The 21,574-nt window shown below is 45.4% G+C and overlaps 1 protein-coding gene across 12 annotated transcripts in view; it reads right to left on the bottom strand.

Moving 5' to 3' along the window:
- Nav1 (neuron navigator 1) overlaps window positions 1-21,574 on the bottom strand; it is a 255,035-nt gene that overhangs the window by 28,490 nt on the left and 204,971 nt on the right. For 6 of the 12 annotated variants that reach the window (XM_048809666.1, XM_048809663.1, XM_048809662.1 and 3 more), the window contains 10 exons: window positions 10,142-10,280; window positions 9,197-9,494; window positions 7,985-8,678; window positions 6,813-7,256; window positions 6,228-6,269; window positions 5,334-5,482; window positions 3,405-3,575; window positions 2,249-2,301; window positions 1,496-1,519; window positions 1,308-1,385 (listed from right to left, as the gene is read on the bottom strand). In XM_048809666.1, the coding sequence (XP_048665623.1) occupies window positions 1,308-1,385; window positions 1,496-1,519; window positions 2,249-2,301; window positions 3,405-3,575; window positions 5,334-5,482; window positions 6,228-6,269; window positions 6,813-7,256; window positions 7,985-8,678; window positions 9,197-9,494; window positions 10,142-10,280 (2,092 nt within the window). Of the gene's footprint in view, window positions 1-1,307; window positions 1,386-1,495; window positions 1,520-2,248; window positions 2,302-3,404; window positions 3,576-5,333; window positions 5,483-6,227; window positions 6,270-6,812; window positions 7,257-7,984; window positions 8,679-9,196; window positions 9,495-10,141; window positions 10,285-21,574 lie in introns of all 12 variants that reach the window. The other 6 variants (XM_048809665.1, XM_015483825.2, XM_048809668.1 and 3 more) reach the window with 4 other exon arrangements.

The raw sequence follows: 21,574 nt of genomic DNA, 5'->3' as shown, positions 1-21,574 counted from the left end.
ATTCTTTTTTTTTTTTTTGGAGACAGGGTCTCGATTGATTGCCAGACTGGACTTGAACTTGCAATCATCCTGCCTCAGCCTTCTGAGTCATTGGGATTACGGGCATTCACTATCATGTCTGGCTTTGTCTGTCATAATTCTTTTGGGTCCTCAAGAGAGGGAAAAAGTGCTTGATATGAGCTTCAAACAAACTGGTAAGTGTGCAACTTATAAACTGGGGATTTGGGAAAAGAATAAAGACAATAACCAATGTGGTGAGGGAGCTATGCTATTGCAATAATTTGGAAACATGAAAAATCTTGGTGAAGATCCTACCTGATTCCAAAGAACAGACCTAGGCCCAACAGCTGGGTTCCCCAGAGAGGAAGGGAAGAGAGAAAACCAGAAACTACTGCGGAAATTGCAGACATGGTTACTTTTGTGCAAACACTTGGAACACTCCTGCAGATCCGGCTCAGCTGTTGTTTATAGCTTTGGGGGAAAATGGCTCTTATGTTCTCTGTTTGCAACGTGGTCACAGGGGAGAAACTACAACAACCTAGTTAGATGAAGTGGCGTCTTTTCTCCCCATCTCACAGAGTAGAAAAACTAAGGCCTATAAGGAAGAAACTCACTATAAGTGGGTGTACTGAGAGCAGAAACAAAGAATACTATTGCCAACTAAAAGCTCAAACTGCCAAGGAGATTACTAGCAGGGCAGATGTGAGTGAAGGATAATGGGAATGAGAGGCTAGGGATATAGCTCAGAGGTGGAGCACGGGTCCAGTGTGCGCAAAGCTTTGGGTCTGATCCGTGCACTGAGCCCTCTCCCCTCCCCCAAAAAAATTCCGCCTAGAATTAGGCTTCGAATAGTGTGGTGGTCCCCAGACTGAATTCTAATGACCAGTTCTATGCCTGCCCAGTTACATGGCATAAACAAACACATGAACACATCAGGGAAGGATTCTCGGGGCTCCATAATTATAATTCATAACTATTTTAGTTCATGGCTAATGGCGAGACTGTTTGCATCCCCTGCAGGACCACTGGTACTCCTCTTATCTTTCTCCAAGAGAAAGATGAAAGTCTACCAGACACCAGTTTATCCACACCTACTCATTAGGGTGGGGGAAAAATAAATTTTTATAAAAACAGACTCAAAGAAGGTGAAGGACAATCCTCAGGTTCTCCACTGTAGGGTTGTGAGAACACCCCTCCCTGGAGTCTAAGCCCAGGGCACGCTTCTCAGCTAATTTTCCTCCCTTGGTTGATCTTATCTAACTTTGGCCAAAATAACTGCCCAGGTCTTTCCCTATTCCAGCACTCACATTGGCAGAAAGCTGAGATGTCAGGGTGGCCACTTTTTCCTGGGATGATTCCAGTTCTCTACGAAGCTTCCGGATTTGCTGTGAAAGAAGAGAAAACACAAACTACTGGTGGCAGAAGAAACAGGGTACTTGGAAGGAAAATGGGCGCAGTGGTGTTAACAAGCAGAGACCAAGGCTTTGTACCCTACCTCAGACTGCATCCTCTCCTCAGCCTGAAGAAGGGAGCACAGAGGGAGAGAAAGAGAGAGAGCGGGTGTTACTACAGGGGTGAAGAATCCAGGCCCCAGTGAGTGGCAGGGCAAAGACTTGAAGAAGTGGGATTCAGAGGTTCAAAGAGGTGGGATCTCTTGTTCCTTGGCCCTGGCTCCTGAGGTCTCAGCTCAGATCTATGCTAGGGTTTAAATAAAAGACTTCTCGGGCAGTCAACTCCAGCCAACTTTGTCACTGCTGAGAAGGTTAGGAAACGAAATTTTGGTCGTGCTGAAAGGTAACCCTTTCTGCTTAGCAACCTGAGGAGTGAAGAAATAGGGACACAACAAAACAGAGAATCAAAGAACACTGAAAAGCCAAATGCTCTGGGAGATACCCCACAAGAAACATTTGGTCAATTCTATACATTGTTGGGGTCCTAGAGTCTAAAGAAACCTACCCAGCTTGCCTTGCTATAAATGTTTTCCATTTTTCAGGGGGAGAAAAGGGCTCTATAACAAGGAGAGTCTTCAAGGGGAACAGAAAGCATCAAAGGTGAGGACCTGAGGTGCCCAGGTGAGAGCTCCAAGCTGCAGGCACATTTCCCCATCCCCACCCAAGACCCATCAGGGGTAATGAAGAGATAGTAGTGCTCCCCGCTGCTCCCCACAGTGGCCCAACTGAAGGAGGTTTCAGGAAGCATGGGCTGGTAGGGATAGGAGTGAGCAAGGAAGGGAAGTTATTGTTCTTACTGAGGAGTATGTGGAGGAGGCACTGGAGGCCAGGGACAGCACCGAGCCATGAACTGAAAGAGAAAGAGAATATGAGGGGTTAACAGGGGGTTCCAGGAACAGGGGTTTCTGGGAAGAGCCCTAAGGCAGGAGGGTGGATACTGATTCTGGAGGGCATCTGGAGCAGACGGAAGGAACAGAGCAGGAAACTCAGTCGGCATCCCAAGAGCCAAAGGTAGGCAGGTGTCCAGGGAGACACAGTCCTGAGTAGAGATGGCGTCCTCTCTCATCTACTTCTCTGCAACCCAGCCATGGTGGTCCCTTACTCAGCCTGCTGCAAGGGGCGCAGGGTTTCAGAGAGAAGGAAATGAGATTCCTGTGGGTTGACGTTATCTCTTCTTCCCAGCCAGGAAAGTGCTTTAGCTGCAGAAGGGGGGTGTTTCCCATCAGAGCTGCTCAGAACAGATTCTGCAATTCAGCCTGTGCCTCCTCTTCTTATCACTGGGGGACACTGGGGGAGCCTGGGTGACACTCAGATGAAACAGATATTTAGGTGGGACACTGGTCCTGATTATTCAATAGAGCCTGCTGTGAGAACCAAAGCATATCTGCAAGCAATCCCCTGTGACCTAAGCACCCCAAGAGCAATGGGGGTCAATTCAGCCTCTGGTCCATCTTAACACCCAGATCACCATCATCCACCAGGTGCCCCTTCCCCTCCCCGCAGCTAATCTCTGGAATATTCTGAAATCAGGAATGAGATGTCTAATTCCTTGTAAGTGTTTTAAGAGCTACCATTGTATCCCTGTGTCTTTTCTAATACTCCGAGAGACTGTGAGGAGGAAAGACCACTAGCAGAATGAGGAGGACAGAAGCTCTGGTTTTCAGAGCACCTTGAGAGATAGCCTTAACCCTTTCTACTCTTGATTTTCCTCCCCCGGCCCTCAAGAGAGTAGCTCCATCCCAAAGTCCCAGTGCTAGATGGTGCCACCCAGGGTTTCTGGGCCCCCAGACCCTTCAAAGGTATGGGAAGAAAGAACTGAAATGGCCCAAGTCAATGTCCTGTGGATCATATAAGTGTGTGTGGTGGTGGCAGTGGTGGCAGTGGAGGTGGTGGTGGGTGAGGGGACCCAGCAGAGCTGGAATGAGCGTGAACCGCGCTGGCATGAAGTCTCACCATCGTCCGTGGGGTCTCGGAAGGATCCTGACCGAATCATTCCCTTGGGTCTCTCGGCCAGGGACAGGGTGCTCCCCATTTGGGAGCCGCTGTACAGCTCGAAGGCCGCTTCGTGGGTGGGGATGCTGTTGGAGCGGGTGATTCTTGGCGTGGTGGCCGCCGTGGGACTCACTGGAAGGACAGAGGGAAGGGGGACAGGAGAGGGAGGGGGAGGCAGGAGAAGAGGCAGGGTCATCAGCTCTCTTGTCCCTTGGGGGATGGAGCACCAGGAGCATGAGAGGCAACGGGGAGAGGGTGGGAGAGGAGGGGGCAGGCGGGCCGGGGGCGTGTGCAGAGGGCGAGCCCTAATGGAGAAGGACCCTGCTGTCTGGAATAAAATGGACATTCCCTCAAGCCTGCCTGCCTCGGCGTCATTGCTTTGGAAGGGGCCTGGCAGCTTATTGGAAACCTTCACATCGCTGGGATGTGACCATGAAAATGGGATGTTGTCGTCCTCTACAACACAACCCGGGAAGACTGAGAATTCACACCACGACTCAGATCCAAGTGATGCGGGGGTCAGGCTGCAGATCCAATGGGCTCAGCATTATGGAAGGACATGTCTCTCCACAAAGCAGTGTCACTCTAGGTCAGTTCTAAAGCATCAAAAATTAGGGCCACCTCTGCCCAGCATTGGCTGGCTTTCATGTCGGACAGACAGAGCAGGTGGATGTGTCAGTAGGGCTTGGAATCTGCTTTGAGGTTTGAACTTGCTTTGAATAATCTGCTGGCTCCTGCTCACCTGCAGAACCTGACCCCATCCATTTGCCCCTTGCTGGGACTACAGCCTTTTGGGGTTCACACGTTCATGGAACTCCCTCCACAGGCCGGTGGATAGTGCGCCTGTCTGTAAAGACCTGTGCAGATCTCATGCCCCTCTTGGCGCTTTTGAATCCATAAGGTGAGTCCTACTTAGCCCAGGCCCTCATTCTGCAGCAGGAACACCTTTCGTCTTGGTTTATCCTCAATGGACATGGGAAACAAGCTGGCCCCATCCTCCTTTAAGAGCCCTTCAGAGGCCAGATGACCCTTAAAGCAAACATGATCCCGATTCCTAGTCTTTCCTCAAATTCCCCACAGTCACTGTACGGCAAGTCACAGGTCCTTGTCTTTCATTAACTCCTTCCCTTCACTCAGCTGAAAGAAGACATGGGTTTAGAGAGAGACAGCAAGCAAACAACAGGCCCATCCCGGGCACTGTTTGAAAGGGTTCCTAGTAGGCCAAGCCTGGCCCAGTGCTTCTCAGAACCAGGGCTGGGCCCGGCCCTCGCCACCCCAGGTTTCTTCCCCTCCCTGCTTTCTGAGTCATCCGGCCACTTCCTTCTATCTCAGCTTTCCCTGCTTCTCAGGATCTAGAAAGGGTGTGTCCAGGATATGTTTTAGTCAGCTCTGCCTTCAGGGCGAGGAGGGCTTGCCCTCAGCCAGGCAGCTGGGGAATCTGAATTTTTCTGGGTTTGGATGCAGATTTCACTCTCCTCCATCTACTACCTTTCCCTCTTCCTCCCCTCCAGCCTCACACTTTAGTTCTGCCCTTGCGCCGGCTGGGCCCGGCAGCCCTGGGTGTTGCAGATCCTTTCTGGCCGCTCTACATGCCTGGTCATTGCACTGGTTTGATCCCTGGGCTTTGGCTTATGGCTTTTCCATGCCATAGTTCTGACTCTCTGATACTAGCAGGACCCTACATCTTGTGCCCAGGGGCAACTTTTCAATTGAGGAGTTGCACACTTCGCCTTCCATCTTATTTTGGGTGGATAAACTGAGGCACCGTGAAACCACGAGTGTAGCATGAGTCGAATACTAGATGAAACCTCAAGTCCAGCTGCCTTGCCTCACCCTACAGGGTGACCCCTGCTTCATCCCATGCCACAGTGAGCGACCGCAAACACTCACCTATGTTGGTAAGCTGGCCTTTTGCACTCAGGGACATGGAGAGAGCAGGGGGAGAAGGCAGCTCTGACTGGTCATCGGATTCAGGCAGCCCACCAATGGTATGGGAATGCCGCCTCTCCTTGGTCTCCTCCTGGGACTGGAGCTGGTACCTATAGAAGGCAGTAAGTAGAAGGACTTAGACTCGGCAACCACAAAGTGATACCAGACGCTTAGAAGGTATGGGGAATATTTAGGGGACTATCTACTAGAATATCTTTATCTGGGAGCTAGGAGCCAGGAGATCTGAAAGTAGGTCAAGGAAAAGGGGAGCATCCAGGGCTGGCAGGAGGGGGCAAAAGGAGGTGACTCAGCGTCCTCCCCCAGCCCCTCAGCTGATGCTACAGCTCTAGCAGGAACTTCACACAGAGCTCCAGAAATAGGGTCAGATAGGACAGAGAAGGTGCTAGAACTTCACGCTTGTAGCTCAGGGCAGAGCCCATGATTCTATGTGTTGGCTCTCAGGTCACAGGAATCCCCACTCAACTGAACAACTCAGTGCTGTCACAACAACAGAGGACAAGGATGTCCTGCCCCTTGCCCAACCAAGTGGCCCCAGAGGCACAGAGTAGGAATGCAAAATTACAGAAAGGAAGTTCAGGAGCCCTGGGATATCATAAGGGAGATATGTGATTCCCACACAAACTCCCTCTCCCTGTCACCAAAGACCACCTGCTGTAGACGCTGACTCACATGACGGTGAGCAGGTGCAGGATGGCATGTGAATGGGACCACATACAAATGATTGGGCTAAAAGGGCCAAATTCATGCAGAGGGCCTGGGACAGGTCAAATATGGATTTTTTATATATACTAGGAGCACCAAGTATAGGGAGGAAAAGCTGTAATTAAGGGTTACCTGAGTCCTTTCTTGGGAAGGGTATTCCGATCCCGCTGATTACTGTGGAGATAAAAAAAAAAAAAAGAAGCATGTGAGTCCACCTTAGAAACTAAAGTGTGGGACCATAGGCTTGAGGTGAGGTCTGCAGACTCGGGACACAGAGCATCAAACTACCTCTATAAACAAAATAAGAAGATAGTCTCAACCAAGTTCTTGGTGCAAACTTGGGAAATTTACCTGAAATGTTGAATGTTTTTCTCCAATTAGGAATTAGGGTATGGTTGGCTATTTAAAAGATACTGTGGGTAAAAAGCAGGACGTGATATATTAGGAATGATTGTGGCTTAGGAAGCAAAAGCTCTGGAGAACACGTCTAACCAATTATGAGATCTTGGCTAAGTCACTTAAGTTTCTGCACACCAGTTTTTCCATTCATGAGATGAGGAAAAAAAAAAAGCATCCTACCTATCTCATGTTTGAAGCATGTGAAATCAAAATATGTGAAAAAGTTTTGAAAGTTACAGAGGCAATTGAATATAGGATGGTATTGCCAGTGGTCAAATGAGTCTGGGCTCAGTCTCAGCTCCATCTCCACCCACCTACCTGTCCACTTGTCCAGCCCTGGGGCTTCCACTCCAGGTCAGCTCTTCGGTCTCTTCCTCTGCGGGGGCAGCAGGGGCCGCAGGAGGGGTGGGGATGGGGGAACTGCTGGGAAAGGCACTGGGCAGGCTCATTGGCATCTGAAGGGACTCCATGCTCCTGTGCAGGCTTGAGAGTTTGGGGTACATGCGGGTCTCCTTTGGGACACTGAAACCACTCATCAGCTCTAGGCCCTGGGAGAAGCTGGCTGAGTTAATATTGAGGATGGGTGCTGGACTGGGGGTGAAGCAAGAAGGGAGAGGGCCCCCAGTTGCTGAGCTTGTAGCATGCAGATCTGGGACCTTTGGAGTGTGGCTGTCACTGGACGATGGTAGATCCAGACTGTTGGAGTTGACCTTGTCTAGATTGGCTAGTGAGGGAGGCTTGACAAAGCTCTTAGCTGTGGCCCTGAGAGAAGTGAAGATAAAATAAAATATTTAAGATAACAGAACTACAGAGCAAGAAGCAATCATTCTTTAGTTTCCTTGTTTTCTGGCCATTCGCTAAGTACAGAGGCTTATTCTAATGCTGTTGAGCAACCAGTTGGAAGGAAATCTGACACCTGACTGAAGGCACCTGCAGTCTTAATAGGGGGGCAATACATGCCCATGGGAAACACAAGTGAAGTTATATGCAAATGGATATATGTGTGCAAATTAACACTGAAAGACCACCTGTACAAGTGTTATGAAGACAGGTTAGGCTTTGATAAGAAAATAAAGAGTAAGTTTTGAATAGTTGTTTTTTTGTACTAGGGATTGAACCCAGGGGCGCTTAATCATTGAGCCATATCCCCAGCCCTTTTTTGTATTTTATTTAGAGACATGGTCTTGCTGAGTTGCTAAATGCCTCACTAAGTTGCTGAAGCTGGCTTTGAACTCAAGATCCTCCTGCCTCAGCCTCCCGAGTTGCTGGGATTACAGGGGTGCACGACGGCGCCCAGCTCTTGAATACAGTTTTGAAAGAATGAAAAGAACTTGGCCTACTGGGGAAGCCAGAGGAGGTTTTGGAAAGACCCATGCAAAGGCCTAGAGATCAAAGTGGACAGGACATGGCACTCGTAGTCTAAAGAGGACCAGAATATGCAAAAGAATGACCGAGCAAATAGACAAGGAGGAAATACCCAATTTGGGTACCTGAGAGGGGTTGGTGGTAGCTCTGCTAACTTGGTGGCTGGCAGGTGGCTTGCTTGGTTCTTGGGAGTACTCTCTGGGGAGCCAATGCTCTTCAAGGAGATGTTGTCTGAGTCCAAGGCCACTGCTTTGGCTTTGGCCTTTTCCTTTTCCCGGTCTGTCTGATTGACAGGAGCTGGAGTGGTCCGCCCACTGGCAACCTTGGAAGGCTCCTTCAGTCTGGTGGGCGTAAGGCCTCCTTGCTTGGTGCTGAGGACACTGGGGTCAATGCTGCTGCTCACAGGGCGAGGTCCACCCCGCCCACCTGTTACACTCATGGAACTGGATTTGGCTGGCCGGGGTAGGCTGCGGTACTGGATGTTGGAACGGGCTCCAGGAGCCAGGAATCCAGGCTCCGCGCTATTGGACACATCTAAGCTAGTTTTTCGCCCATTCACTGGCTTGACGGGGATGCCTGAGGACTTCTGGATCTTGCTGAGAGTGGCTGAGCCACCAGTCTGCATGACCGTGGCCGTGCCTGTGGCAGGAGGGGGTTTCTTGTAGCCAAAGGATCCCGAGGTGGAGGGGCGAGCAATGCCCGAGGGGGGCTTCTTAGCATCACTTAGGCGATCCCGGCCAGCATCAGAAGAGGAGCGCTGCAGCCCGGTATTCTTTACAGCAAGCTTACCCTTGTCTGTAGCTTTGCCTTCAGGTTTGCCTGTGAGAGGGAAGGAAATGAGGTGAGAGGAGCTGACACTGACCAGGACCTCAGAAATCTTTTTCTTTCCCAACTTGGGAAAAGGAGAGGAAAGAAATCAATGGGGGGCTGGGGATGTGGCTCAAGCGGTAGCGCGTTCGCCTGGCATGCGTGCGGCCCGGGTTCGATCCTCAGCACCACATACAAAGATGTTGTGTCTGCCGAAAACTAAAAAATAAATATTAAAAATTCTCTCTCTCTCTCAAAAAAAAAAAAAAAAAAAAGAAATCAATCGGAAGTGTTTGAAGGGAGGTCAAACTAGTCTCTGAACATAACACACTGTTCCTCCTCTGCTACTTATTCATTGTGTGAGAGTAATACCCACCCTTCCTCACTCCGAGGACCATCCTGAAGATCAGATGTGTGGATGTTAAAGCATTATGCAAATGTTTGCCATCATTCTATGGGTTAATGGCCATTCAGAGGGACAACCAAAGAAACAGATCCTCACTCTTTCCCTTCCTTTATTCCAGACTTACCTGCAACTTTGAGGGCACTCTGGGCTGTATGAGTGATGGGGGAAGTGACAGCCACTGGTGGGGTCTTGCCCTTCTTCAAGGAACCAGGATGTCCCAGACTGATGGGTTTTTTGAGTTCTCCGCCCTTGGAAGAATCATCACAGCTCTCAGGCCGTTCTCTCCGCCACTTAGAAGTCCCAGGTTCCATCTTCAGGCTACCGCTGTCGTACTCCAGCTTTTTGGGGGCCTTCTCCTCTGATTCACTAAACCAGCTCAGCCCACTTTCTGCCAGAGAGCGCTTCTCTGAGTCTGTGCGCAGCTAAAGAAGAGAAGAGGAACATTCCCATGGGGGAGGGGAATGGTTAGCTGAGGGATTTATTTGGTTATTAGGTGGCCCTGCTCTTCCCAGAGTGCCTAGGCAACCCAGGGCTCCTACTGTATCCTTAGGGTTCTGGAGAGAGGATATCGGATCTATCTCTGGGAATCTTTTTCTTTTCCAGTTGGATTAGCTCATTTTTTTTCTTTCCTGTTTCAGCACTAGGGATTGACTCCAAGGGTGTTCTACCACTGAGCTATATCCCAAGCCCTTATTTTTTGTTTGTTTGTTTTTGTTTAATTTTGAGACAGGGTTTTGCTAAGTTGCTGAGACTGGCCTTGAACTTGAGATCCTCCTGCCTCAGTTGCTATGATTACAGGTGTGCACCACCAAGTCTAGCAAGATGGAATAGCTCTTACATATTTCAATCTAGACACATGTGAGCCCCAAATATAGGCACTATGACAACGTTTAATGTCTTAGGGGACTGCTAGGAAGACTTACTTTTGTTTTTTTATGGCCAGCTCTACAAGAACTTGGTCAATGGGAACCACTTCCATGGAGTGGGTATGACTGGGCGTGCAAACCCAGGCACTGCCCAGTTAGGCTCATCTCGAGGTGGTGGCCCAGGTGTTTGCAAACCCACATACCACTATTGTAGAGTTCCTGCGGGAGGCAGTGGGAGTAGATGGGAGGGAGTTGAGTGAGGAGCTGGCATTGAACTCTTCTGAGCTGAGGTTGTCGGAGGCATCACTGAGCCCACTGCTGATGGAGCTGCTTTCATCCCAGCTGCAGGATGGGAGAGAGAAAGATGAGCAGCTAAAACAGAAGCCAAGGCAGGAATAAATGTTTCCTATTAGCGGAAGGATGCCTTTATACATTCTTGACAAAGGAAAAGGCTTGGGGGTTCGTCCTGACTTTGCCAGTAATTGGAAGTGTGACTTCGGCCCCTTTGTAATTTGGTGGTTTTCTTCTCTAAAAAGAAGCGACTTTGTCTTTATCTGGCAAGAAAAGATCTTATATCTCCTTTACAGGAAGGTATAATATAGAGACAAGGTAATTTTTGGATCCATCTAATTATACGAACCAATTTCCTCTCCCTGTAAACAGCTTCCATTCTTATAATTACCGTATCTTTGTTCATTTTTAGATGTGTTCTCCAGGTATCTCTCTGCCTCTATCACCACCTTGCTAAAATTTCCCATATCTGGTGACAAGGCAGAGGGAAAGATTTATTTTTTCTGTTTTTTAGGACCCTCGAATTATCATTTCTCATTGCGCCCGATCATGGAGTTCACCCCATCCAGGGAACAGGTGCTGCTTCTAAACAGAATGTGCTGCTCTTTTGGTACATAAGTCAAACTCGAGATGCTATGGCCATCAGAGGTGCCTGATTCCTGCTGAATGGTTTCATTTCTCTGCCAACTTCTTGGAAGATCAAGTTTATGGTATCAGGAGAGACTGCTGTTCAACATCTGTATCTATAAATATCCGTTATATGAGGCCCCTGGCCATGTACCAAGGGAACCTACTACAGCCTCCAGAGCTCTGTAGCTTGGGGCTGTTCAATTTTGGAGTTTAACAAGTTTCACCAGTCAGAAAATTTATTCTTTTTTGTACTGGCTATTGAACCCAGGGTTGCTTTACTACTGAGCTACATCCCTAGCCCTTTTTTATTTGGAGACAGAGCCTCCCTAAATTGTTGAGGCTGGCCTTAAACTTGTAATCCTCCTGCCCCAGTCTCCTAAGTCACTGGGATTACAGGCTTGCCCCAGCACACCTAGCAGAAAGTTTATCATTAAGATCTAACCAAATAGCCTCTTCTGCCATGGACACTACTTTATTTGAGTACTCTCCTGTTTGCTATTCACATATTTTCTTCTCTTTTGCCCAATTCTGTCTCCTAGAACCTTCCCTCAAAGACCCTATGTTCCAAGTCTTTCCCAATTTCCCCAGACCCTAAAATGTTCTTCAGCCCTCATTCCAGTTTTAGAGCCTAACCTCACACACAGGAGTTCCGTGAGTCTGCCTCACATGAGTATCTGTGATTATAGAAACTAGTCTCTAAATACTTGTATCTGTGTGCAGGGCAGGTCTGTTTATCAGCCTTGTGTGTGTGCCAGGACGAAAGAAGATGGAGATTTTTGTGTGTGTGTGTGTGTGAATTAGCTGGTATTTGGAACATGTTTTTCCTTTTTGATTTATTTTGAGTTCCAAATCATGGAACAAAAATCAGACATCACAAGTCATCTAAGTGCCTGGCCCAGATTTCAGTTGGCCTCCCTCTAATTCATGTGCTGGGAATAGGCAAGTGGGTGGTTTGGACTTAGCTGGCTTAGTTGCTTTGTAGTGATTTATGCAAATACGTTGCAAAGGAGCAAAGAAAGCATGGGGTTAGGATGCACTAGAGAGTTATCCAAATTTTATTACTATGAAATATAGCCATTATTAAATGACAGCCACCCGCTCATGACAATATTAAATCTCCCTTTTGTTCTGGGCTCAGTGCACCCCCTCATTTTGTGGAGAAAGGACACTGCGAAGAAGAGATCAATGCTGATTTTATGATCCTATCAGCTCTTCTGGGTGAAGATAAGATCTCTGGCAAGCAAACAAACAAACCATTCACAGCCTGTTCTCTTAGGTCAGAGACAGAGGAAGCCTGTAGCACTGAATCTTTCATCTGAGATTAATTATTGGTAATCAAGGTTTTGGAGCAGAGAAAGCTTTTATGGAAGGGCTCTTCCAAAAAGAAGTCTGCTGTAGTCCTGAAGCCCAGAAGAAACCTTCCTCTGCCCTCCATAATGGCGAGCCTAACGCTGAAGAGCAGGAGGGAGGATATCTTCTAGGAGAGAGTTCAGGCTCTTCATGTCCATAAGACATTCCTTCCTCCCTAGCTCTTCTATCATGAGAAGTGTATGCCTAAAATCATCAGTAAAGATTGGCTAGAGGATTTAAAAATATCCTAGCAAAATTGCTTTCCAGTTTCTGAACAACAGAAAAATTCTGTTATCATTATCTAAGGGTTAAACAACATCTCCACTGGAGATCTCAAAAAAAAAAAGTGTGATGGAGGCTAGGATTGTAGCTCAGTGGTGGGTGGAGTGCTTCCGTAGGATGTGTGAGACACTAAATAAATAAAATGGGGGTCTATCAACAACTAAAAATATGTATATATATATTAAAAAAAGAAAAAAGTAATATATGTAAAGGAAAATGTCCTTTCTCTGCCTTCCCATTTTTATTTACAAGATAACCATTATTGATTTTCTTGTGTCTCTTTCAAAAATATCCTATGCATTGTTCTGTCTTCTGGCTATTTGATCTCTGGCTATGTCCCTCCTGACACCAGAGACCACACTTCATCCACCCGGAGAGTCCCCTGCCTGACTTAAACTGGGACTTCGGTCTTCCTCTTTATTGGTTTATTGCTTTGCTTTAGTCAAGTATCTCTTCCTGGGAAAGGATGCTTTGGAAGTAAACTTGGTAAAGTCTTACATACCATAAAATATCTTTATTCTGTGTTTACATATGGAATTTTGCCTAGGCATAGATTTCTAAGATGAAAATAATCTCCTTTTGGGATTTAAAGGCATTGTTCCATTGTCTAGCTAATATATTGCCAATCTGATCCCTTATCCTTATCCTTAGTATGTGACTATTTCTTTCATTCCTCTTTGGAATTTTTAGCTTCTTGGTGTTCTGAAATATCATTAATGACATGCCTTGAATTGGTGCCCTACTCGACACTTTGAATCCAAAAGTGCATGACTTTCAGTTCTGGGAAATTTCTAAAAAACAAAAAAAATGGGGAGGGGCACAGGGCACAGGTTGAACCAGGGGTGCTCTAACACTGAGCTACATCCCCAGCCCTTTTTATTTCAAGACAGTGTCTTGTAAGTTACCCACGTTGGCCTCAAACTTGTGATCCTCCTGCCTCAGCCTCCTGAGTTGCTGGGATTATGGGTGGGTTTGGGGCACTCAAATATTTTTTTAATGACTTTTTCCTTTTCATTTTTCAGTTCTCTCTTCTAGAATGTCTATCATTCAAGATGACAGAATTTTAGGCTAACACCTGAGTTCCTTACTTTTCTCTTACATCCCCTTTTTGTTTTTTACTTTTGGGGCAATGATCTAAATTTTTATCTTCCCTTCCCTTTATTAAGTTTTTCATTTTTGTTATCATATTTTTAAGTAACTTCTTTATTTTTTAAATAGCACATCATTCATTCCCCACCCCCATATGTGATTGAAGTCCACGGTAGTACTCTACCATGGAGCTATGTCTCCAGTCACCCCCGAACACACACCTTCCTAAAACAGGGTCTTAAAATACAAAATTTTAAAAAGAGCTAGGATGTAGCTCAGTAGTAAGAGTGCTTGCTTAGGATGCACAAAGCCCTGGGTTCAATTCCCAGTACTGTGAACAAGACAAAACAAATCTCAACTCTCAGAGACATTGATCCTTTCGTTTGGAAAGGTTGGTTTATGATCTCTTTGCACAGTTTCTGGTTCCAAGTTGCTTTGTTCTGTTGTTTTGGGACACTTTAACATTTAGACCTTCTCCTATGTCAGACAGTCCTTGGCTGTTTGCACATACTTAAGACAGGGACACTGGGTTATTTGAAAGCCCTGTGCACATAGGGTAGGACTTGCTAATTATGGCTCTGGATAGGGAGTTGTGATTGCGCTAGTTCATGTAAGTGTTTTTCTCTTGGGTCGGTCAGATTTCCCAGAGAGGAATCTTGCAAACTCCAGACTGAAGGCTATAAAACCAGTGTTCTGAAAGTAGAGCTGGAGAAGGATCCTGGAGGGTTTGCATTCAATATGCAAAGGTCCATTTATTCCCCCCTGGTCTTGTTCAAACTCTATGCCCTCATGTGTACCAGCAATTAGGAGTCAAAAGTCCAGACACTGCTTGCTTTACACTCTTCAGAGACAAGTCCAGTCCTCTGTCAATGAAGGGAAAGGACGGTTGTTTCTCTGGGAGCTGTTGAAGGAGAGGATCTGGGAGTCTGTTTCTTACACACATATTCACCCAGTCCTCCAATTTCCAATTTTATCTCCACCTCTATTAATGGAACCTGAAGCCTCTACTAACGGTACCCGATGCCACCAATTATCAAGCTTTTTGAAGATTCTAGGATGCCGGTAGAGTTGCTGCTGAGTTCCCCACTGCTGGCCCAGGATTCAGTTTTAAGTCAGTCAGTTTTAAGTCCCAAAATTTCATAACTACTATCCCTTCTATTATTCATCCTTGAGGTTTTATGAGTTTAGGGAAAGGTCTTTATTGTCACTTTACTTTTGTGGTAGTTGTGAAATATATTAAACTAATCTATCAGCAGCACAATGCCCCTAAATGACTTTTAACAAAGTTTGCTTTTTTGGGAATAGACATCCTGATGGTGGGTAGCCTTCAAGTGGTCTGAGGAGAAATCAGGTGGAATGTTCCAACATCAAATCAGGTAGAGGCATGGGGCTGGGGTTGTGGCTCAGCAGTAGAACGCTCGTCTAGCACATGAGAGGCACTGGATTCAATCCTCAGCACCACGTAAAAATAAATAAATAAATAAATAAATAAATGTATTGTTTTCAACTACAACTAAAAAATATTTTAAAAATCAAGTAGAGGCAGAAAGGACCGTCTACATGTTTTTTTTTTTTTTTTAAGATACAAAAACAGCTGTGCAGCCAGGTATGGTGGTGCATACCTGTAATGCCAGTGACTCACGAGGCTGAAACAGGAGGATCACAAATTTAAGGCCAGCCTCAGCCACTTAGCAAGAACCTGTCTCAAAAAAAAAAAAAAAGAAAAGAAAAAAAGAAAGAAACAGTTAATACTGAAACATATGACTATTTAGGGTCTAAGAACAGATAGTCTTTAGAAAGTCTTGCACAATTTGTCAGTTAATGAACCAGAGGACTAAAGAGCAAGTGCCTAGCCATTCAAGATATCAGGGAGAAAGACAGGCAGTTCCACATAGCACCAACAAGGATAAAGAGGAGGACAGAGATCAGAGTTACGGAGGGCTACTGCGTCTGTTTCTTGGCAGAAAGAATTTCTGTGCTCACTCAAGCAGGATTTTGCTATCTCCCTCCTATTTCTCTCTAAATTTCTCACATAGATCTCAAGTGGAGACAAGAGAACTGGGTAACAAAAAGCTAGACCTAAACTTAGGACAAGAAAACAAGGGAAATCACAGGCCTTAATATTCTTCTATAATTGAATCTCTTCGTAAATCCAAACAATCAATAATGAGTTGCCGATGTATAAGAGAAACGGGGTAAGTTTTCATTCTGGGAGAGTTCATATAAGCACAATGACACTTTATCATTTTTATCTACTCTCAGAAGAGAAGAGGAAATGAGTCTGAATCAGCATATGAGAGGTTAGGTCAGATACAAACAGGACAGTGAAAATGAAGACCCTTGTCAGCGGATATTTCTAGAGTGCTGGAACAGGTTTCAGAAGTAAATTAAAGAATCTTCTCTACAGGAGACTTACTTTCCCATTTACTATTCTCCAGATAGCCATACTCAATCCACCCTCTAAAATTTACACTTCTCATTCCCTTTTTCCACTAAAAGTTTTTTTTTCTCCCTGTTGCTCATAGAGGAACTTAGGTATTCCGTCAACTTCTTTTTCTTTACCCTTCACCAAGAATTTTCACTAACTGTGTTACTACTTGCTTCTCAAACCTACACCTTACCTTTCATTTCTCCTGTCTTTGTTCTGGTTCAGAGTCTTATCCTCTCACTTGAACTGCTGTGAAAGCCTGCTTATTGGTCTTGTTCTTGAGTCTCCTTTCTCCTACATACACCAAATATTATCAGAAGTCTAGCCAGGTGCAACGGTGCATACCTATAATCTAGCAACTTGGAAAGATGAGCAGGAACATTGAAAGTTTACAGGCAGCTTCAGCAACTTAGCGAGATCCTGACTTGAAATTAAATTAAAATGGCTGAGGATGAAGCTCAGTGGTAGACTGCCCCTGGGTTCATCCCCAGGGCTAGAAGAAGAAGGAGAAGGAGAAGGAAGAGAAGAAGAAGAGGAGAAGGAGGAAGAAGAGGAGGAGGAGGAAGAAGAGGAAGAGGAGGCAGAGGAAGAAGAGGAGGAAGAGAAACAGCAGCAGCAAAACCTTCCTTAGCTCCTCATTGCAGATAGAATAAAATCAAAATTCTACAGATCGTTGATCAAGGTATCTATGAGTCATCATTAACATAGTGTAGTGATTAAGAGCCCAGAAGTTGACTGCCTGGGAGTCCTATTAACTCTATCTGGGGTTAAATTTTACTTCAATTGGGAAGACATTCTCTGAGCTCCTAATATTTATTTATAATTGACCATTGCCAGTTGCTATGGTCATTCAGATATAAGTGGTGTCCAGAAGGAGCTTATAACGCAGATGGAGAAGGAGGTATAAATGAAATAAATTCTATAATAGAGGTAAAGACAACATACACAGGAGGATACAGAGGCAGGAGTGATTTAGTTCTCCAACAAAATCCCAAAATATGATTTTGCCATGTTAGAATACTGATAAATATAATTACTCCACTCTAATTCCTCTCTTCTGATGTCTCCTGGGTTTCCTGTAAGGTGACCAACTCTCTGGTCTCCTTTTAGAAATTCAGGAGGGGCCAGTCCTATGCCGCATCACTGTGCAATCATTTGTGTGCTGCTGAAGATTCTGGAGTCCCAGCTTTGTCACAGGGTGATATCACAGGGATTTGACATCAATGGATCTGAGTCCTGTCTCTCTCACATAAGAATTTTACCTTTCCTTGAGGTCCAGACCAAATACCGAGCCTTTCATGAGGCCTTCCATGATCCTCCTTGCACAAAGACATGTCAGTTACTCATGTTTCTAGAGATTTATCTTGAAATAGTTAATGCTCATACCTCTCTTCACTAGACTAAATTTCCCTGAGGGCTGTGATCGAGGCTCATGTGTCTCTGTACTCTTATTCCTCATACAATATCTCCAACATAGTGGTCACCCCCTCGTGGACTAGAATTCCTGATTTATATGAAAGTAGGAATGTATAACCTCAGGGGAAGGGGTTATGACTTTGGGGCTGCTATTTATGCATTCTCCAAGAATGACTAGTAATTTGTTTCTAAATAATCCTTGCTTCAGGGAGGAATTTATAAACATTCTCTTTTTAGAACTTTCAGCTTTCTGCTGAAATTCCCCATCTATTCAAGAACAGATTTTGCTTTTTCTACAAGGTCCTTAAACACATTCGTAGAAAGTATTTTGGAACCCTCATCTGCTAAATCTAACATCTAGGACATCTATAGGTCTGCTTCTATTGACTATTTTTTCCCCTCAGTCATATGCTTCTGCTTCTTCCTGAGTCTTTAAACTTTTTATTACATGGCAACACGTAGCCCTAGAAAAAGGATGTACCCCTTCCTCTGTCAGGCTGCTAGGATTGAGAGCCGAGTCAGTCTAGCCCATAGCAGAACTTGGTCTGGGTTTTGCTGTAGCTTTGGTTAAAGTCAGTTCTCTATTGGTTTTACTGGTGTTGAGGGTGCAATCAGGATTGTCCTTTCAGCAGGACTTGGGATATGAGGATAGTGAGACTCCAGAGATCTCTTCCTCTGACATACAACCTAGCCACCAGCTTTGTGTCCTTCTGTGGAGTTCTCTTTGCTCTTGATGGACCACTTCTGTACATTCAGTGAAGGGTCCTTGTGCTTTGGAGGGTCTTTCACTCAGATCTCACTGCACCATGCAGCTGCTGTGCAGCTTGGCCCTGGGCAAGCTGGGCAAGGGTGAGTCTTAGTTCTCCACTTTCAGCTCACTGCTACAGGCGACTGAAGTGTACTTGGGAAAGGCTGCCTGGGGAAGATTTAAGGGTGGGTGGGCATGTATTTGCTCTATGATTAAAGGTCCTTGTAGCCAGCCCAGGTAGCCTTCCAAATTTTGTATAAAGTTTGTCTCTTCTCTATCCTCCATGGTAGTTTGCTCCTTCTTCTGCCACACCCCTAGGATGAAAACAGTTACGCAGTCCTTCTCTCCTAGGAACAGCTCACCGCCTTCTGGAATTTACTGCAACAGGTTATTTTGCACACACACACACACACACACACAAAGTTACAATATTTGTTGCTTATTCCTGTCATTATAGTGAGAATGACAGTGTACTGTGACACTATACCATCCCTCGCCTAGGGCTGTAAGAACGGCAACTGATTGCCCTTCTTGTTTTCTTGCCCATTTCCTAGCACTGATACCACAGTCTACGGAACACTCTGGTGCACCCATTTCTGTAGGATGAAAAGAATGACTGTGAAGAGGCCAGCTCAACTGAACACTGCTCTGTTTGTGTCTGTGCAGACACGTGGCAATGCACGGGGCAGGCAACACTCCTCCCCTCTGGGAAAAGCACCAACACTAACATAGCTCTTGGCTAGGACTGGCCACCCCTCCCAGATTTCTCTCATACTGTCTGCTCCCCACAATTTGGGCCCACTATTCCATGGAAATGGAATGGCCAAGGGAACCTGAAGGCAGCCAGAGGACCAAGGGTGTGGACTCATTAACTGAAAGGGTGGACTAGCTTGTGATTGCACAGGAAAAAATTCTTACTGCCTCTCTGTCCCAGCGTAATTCTCCAAAGTCAGACTTGAACACTGAATTCATTCTCCTTCTTCCCACAATACATATGCCTGGTGAATCAGTAACCCAGTTTCTCGAATTATTCAATACTTATTGAATAAGAGTGGTATATATGGAACCCGCTCCGAGAGTGAGGAAATATCTGCGGTATAATAGGCTGGTTATAAAAGCTGCTTTGGGGCTGGGAATGCACTTCAGTGGTAGAGCACTTGCCTAGTGTGCAAGAAGCCCTGGATTCATCCCCAGCATCCAGCACCGGGGCTAAGGGGTGGTAGAAAAGAGCAATTATTGTTTTCTTGAAATTATTTTTACTTCTGTAGAGTCTGTGGAATTGAAAACCTACTGCTTTGTCTCCAAAGCTACCTCAGACTTCTTTCTTTCCTATCCAGGAAAGAGAAGAGGAAGCCTTACAATCCAAACTGGAAACAAGCTCCTAAAAATCTGACCACACCATGTACCCAACTTCAGGGAAGCGAATCCCCAAACCAATCAAGAAAAGAAGCCAGAGTTGGAGTTGGAGGGTTTTTCAGTCCCCGTCACTGTACCAACAAGGTATGTACAAATATACAAAAGTCAGATGGGGCAGATAGGTAAAAGATCACCAGTCACCACAATGCTTGATATTGTCGCATTTGCTAGAGTTGACGGATGGTGGCCTGGGCTAGGCAATTAAATAGGCAACAGTGACAAAGTGTGAATCAGAGACTGAGAGCATCTGCTAGCAGAGATGAACAGGAGGCTATCAAGTCTGATGAGCCTGGCTCTAGATTGCTTCAAGGGTCAGAATATCTAAGGATCAAAGTAACAGAATCATTTTCATGATGGGTGTGTTGTAGAAAAGGCTGTCAGCTAGGGGTGTCTCATGACATCTGTCCTGGAACTCACTAGTCTTGATACTTTAAGAGAACAAGGCAAAAGTCCATAAAGCTAGATATGGGGATGGCCAAGTTAATGAAGTACATAGAGTAAAAAATCAATCTGTCCCCTTGAGGAGGCTAACCTTATTGGCTAGAAGTGGACTAGGCTGACTTCAGTAAATGTGCTTCTACAGGTCAGAATACATTTTTTTTTTTCTGGTACTGGAAATACAACCCAGGGTTGCTTTACCACTAAGCTACATCCTCAGCCATATATATATATATATATATATATATATATATATATATGTGTGTGTGTGTGTGTGTGTGTGTGTGTGTGTATATATTTTTTTTTTTTAAGTTTTAAGACAGGGTCTCACTAAGTTGCTTAGGACCTCACTAAATTGCTGAGGCTAGCCTCAAACCTGTGATCCTCCTGCCTCAGCTTCCTGAGTTGCCGAGATTGTCATGTGCACCATTGTGCCTGATACACATTCTGATACTTGCTCTGCTCTTGAAAATTTCCATAACCTGGGAGGATGGGAAAGACAGTAGAATGAATCAGACATAACTTTCCTACGTTCATATATGAATACACGACCAGTGTAATTCCACATCGCGTATAACTTCTAAAATGGGAAGTTATACTCCATGTAGGTATGATATGTCAAAATATGTTCTACTGTCATGTATAACTAAAAAGTACAAATAAAAAAATTTTAAAAATTCTATAATCTTCTTGGAACTACACCAGATTAAAATTAATATACAGTCTTCCTTGTTCACTGCTTCAAGAATATTCTTGCCATGTTTGATGGATGGAACAGGTTAAACCATAAAAAATTGCCAGTCTTGTAGGTCAAAAATGGTTCAAGATCAAATATGTCTATTTTCATGTCTGTTTTATGCTTCAGCACTTGTTTGCTGCAAAACCATAGTGATGGATTCTTTTTTTTTTTTTAATTTTGATATTAGAGATTGAACCAGAGGCGCTTAACCACATCCCCAGCTCCCTACACCTTTTAATTTTTTTATTTAGAGACAGGGTCTCACTAAGTTGCTTAGGTCCTTGCTAACATGCTGAGGCTGGCTTTGAGCTTGTAATCCTTCTGCCTCGGCCTCCTGAGCTACTGGGATTACAGGTGGGCGCCATCATGCTCAGCTGTAGTGAGAGAGTCCAGACTCAACAGAAAGAGACCAAGTTCTAAAATCAGAAACAAATGACAGCCTACACCTGGTTTGAACCATCTGAACAAGGGAAAATGCCTGGGACTCCCCACAGTCCAAAGTTCAGAGATACTTTACTCTTCATGTATCCTCTAGACAGTTCAGGTCCGCTTCTGGAGGTGAGTCACTTGGTTGCAGTGCAGAATGCAGGTGTCCTCAAGGTACTCAGTCACGGAGATGTGCATTTCCAGTTAGAAAACTAGTATTGTTCCATCTCTGGTTCCTGCAGCAAGCAGACCAAGTGGACTCCCTTGTTCTCCATTTTATTTATTTATTTATTTGGTACCAGGATTGAACTCAGGGGCACTTAACCACTGAGCCACATCCCCAGCCCTTTTATCTATCTATCTGTCTATCTATTTATTTTATT

The sequence above is a fragment of the Marmota marmota genome, unplaced genomic scaffold (assembly GCF_001458135.2).
Source record: "Marmota marmota marmota unplaced genomic scaffold, marMar, whole genome shotgun sequence".
Taxonomy (NCBI): Eukaryota; Metazoa; Chordata; class Mammalia; order Rodentia; family Sciuridae; genus Marmota; species Marmota marmota.
This window is presented reverse-complemented; position numbering and strand designations above follow the sequence as displayed.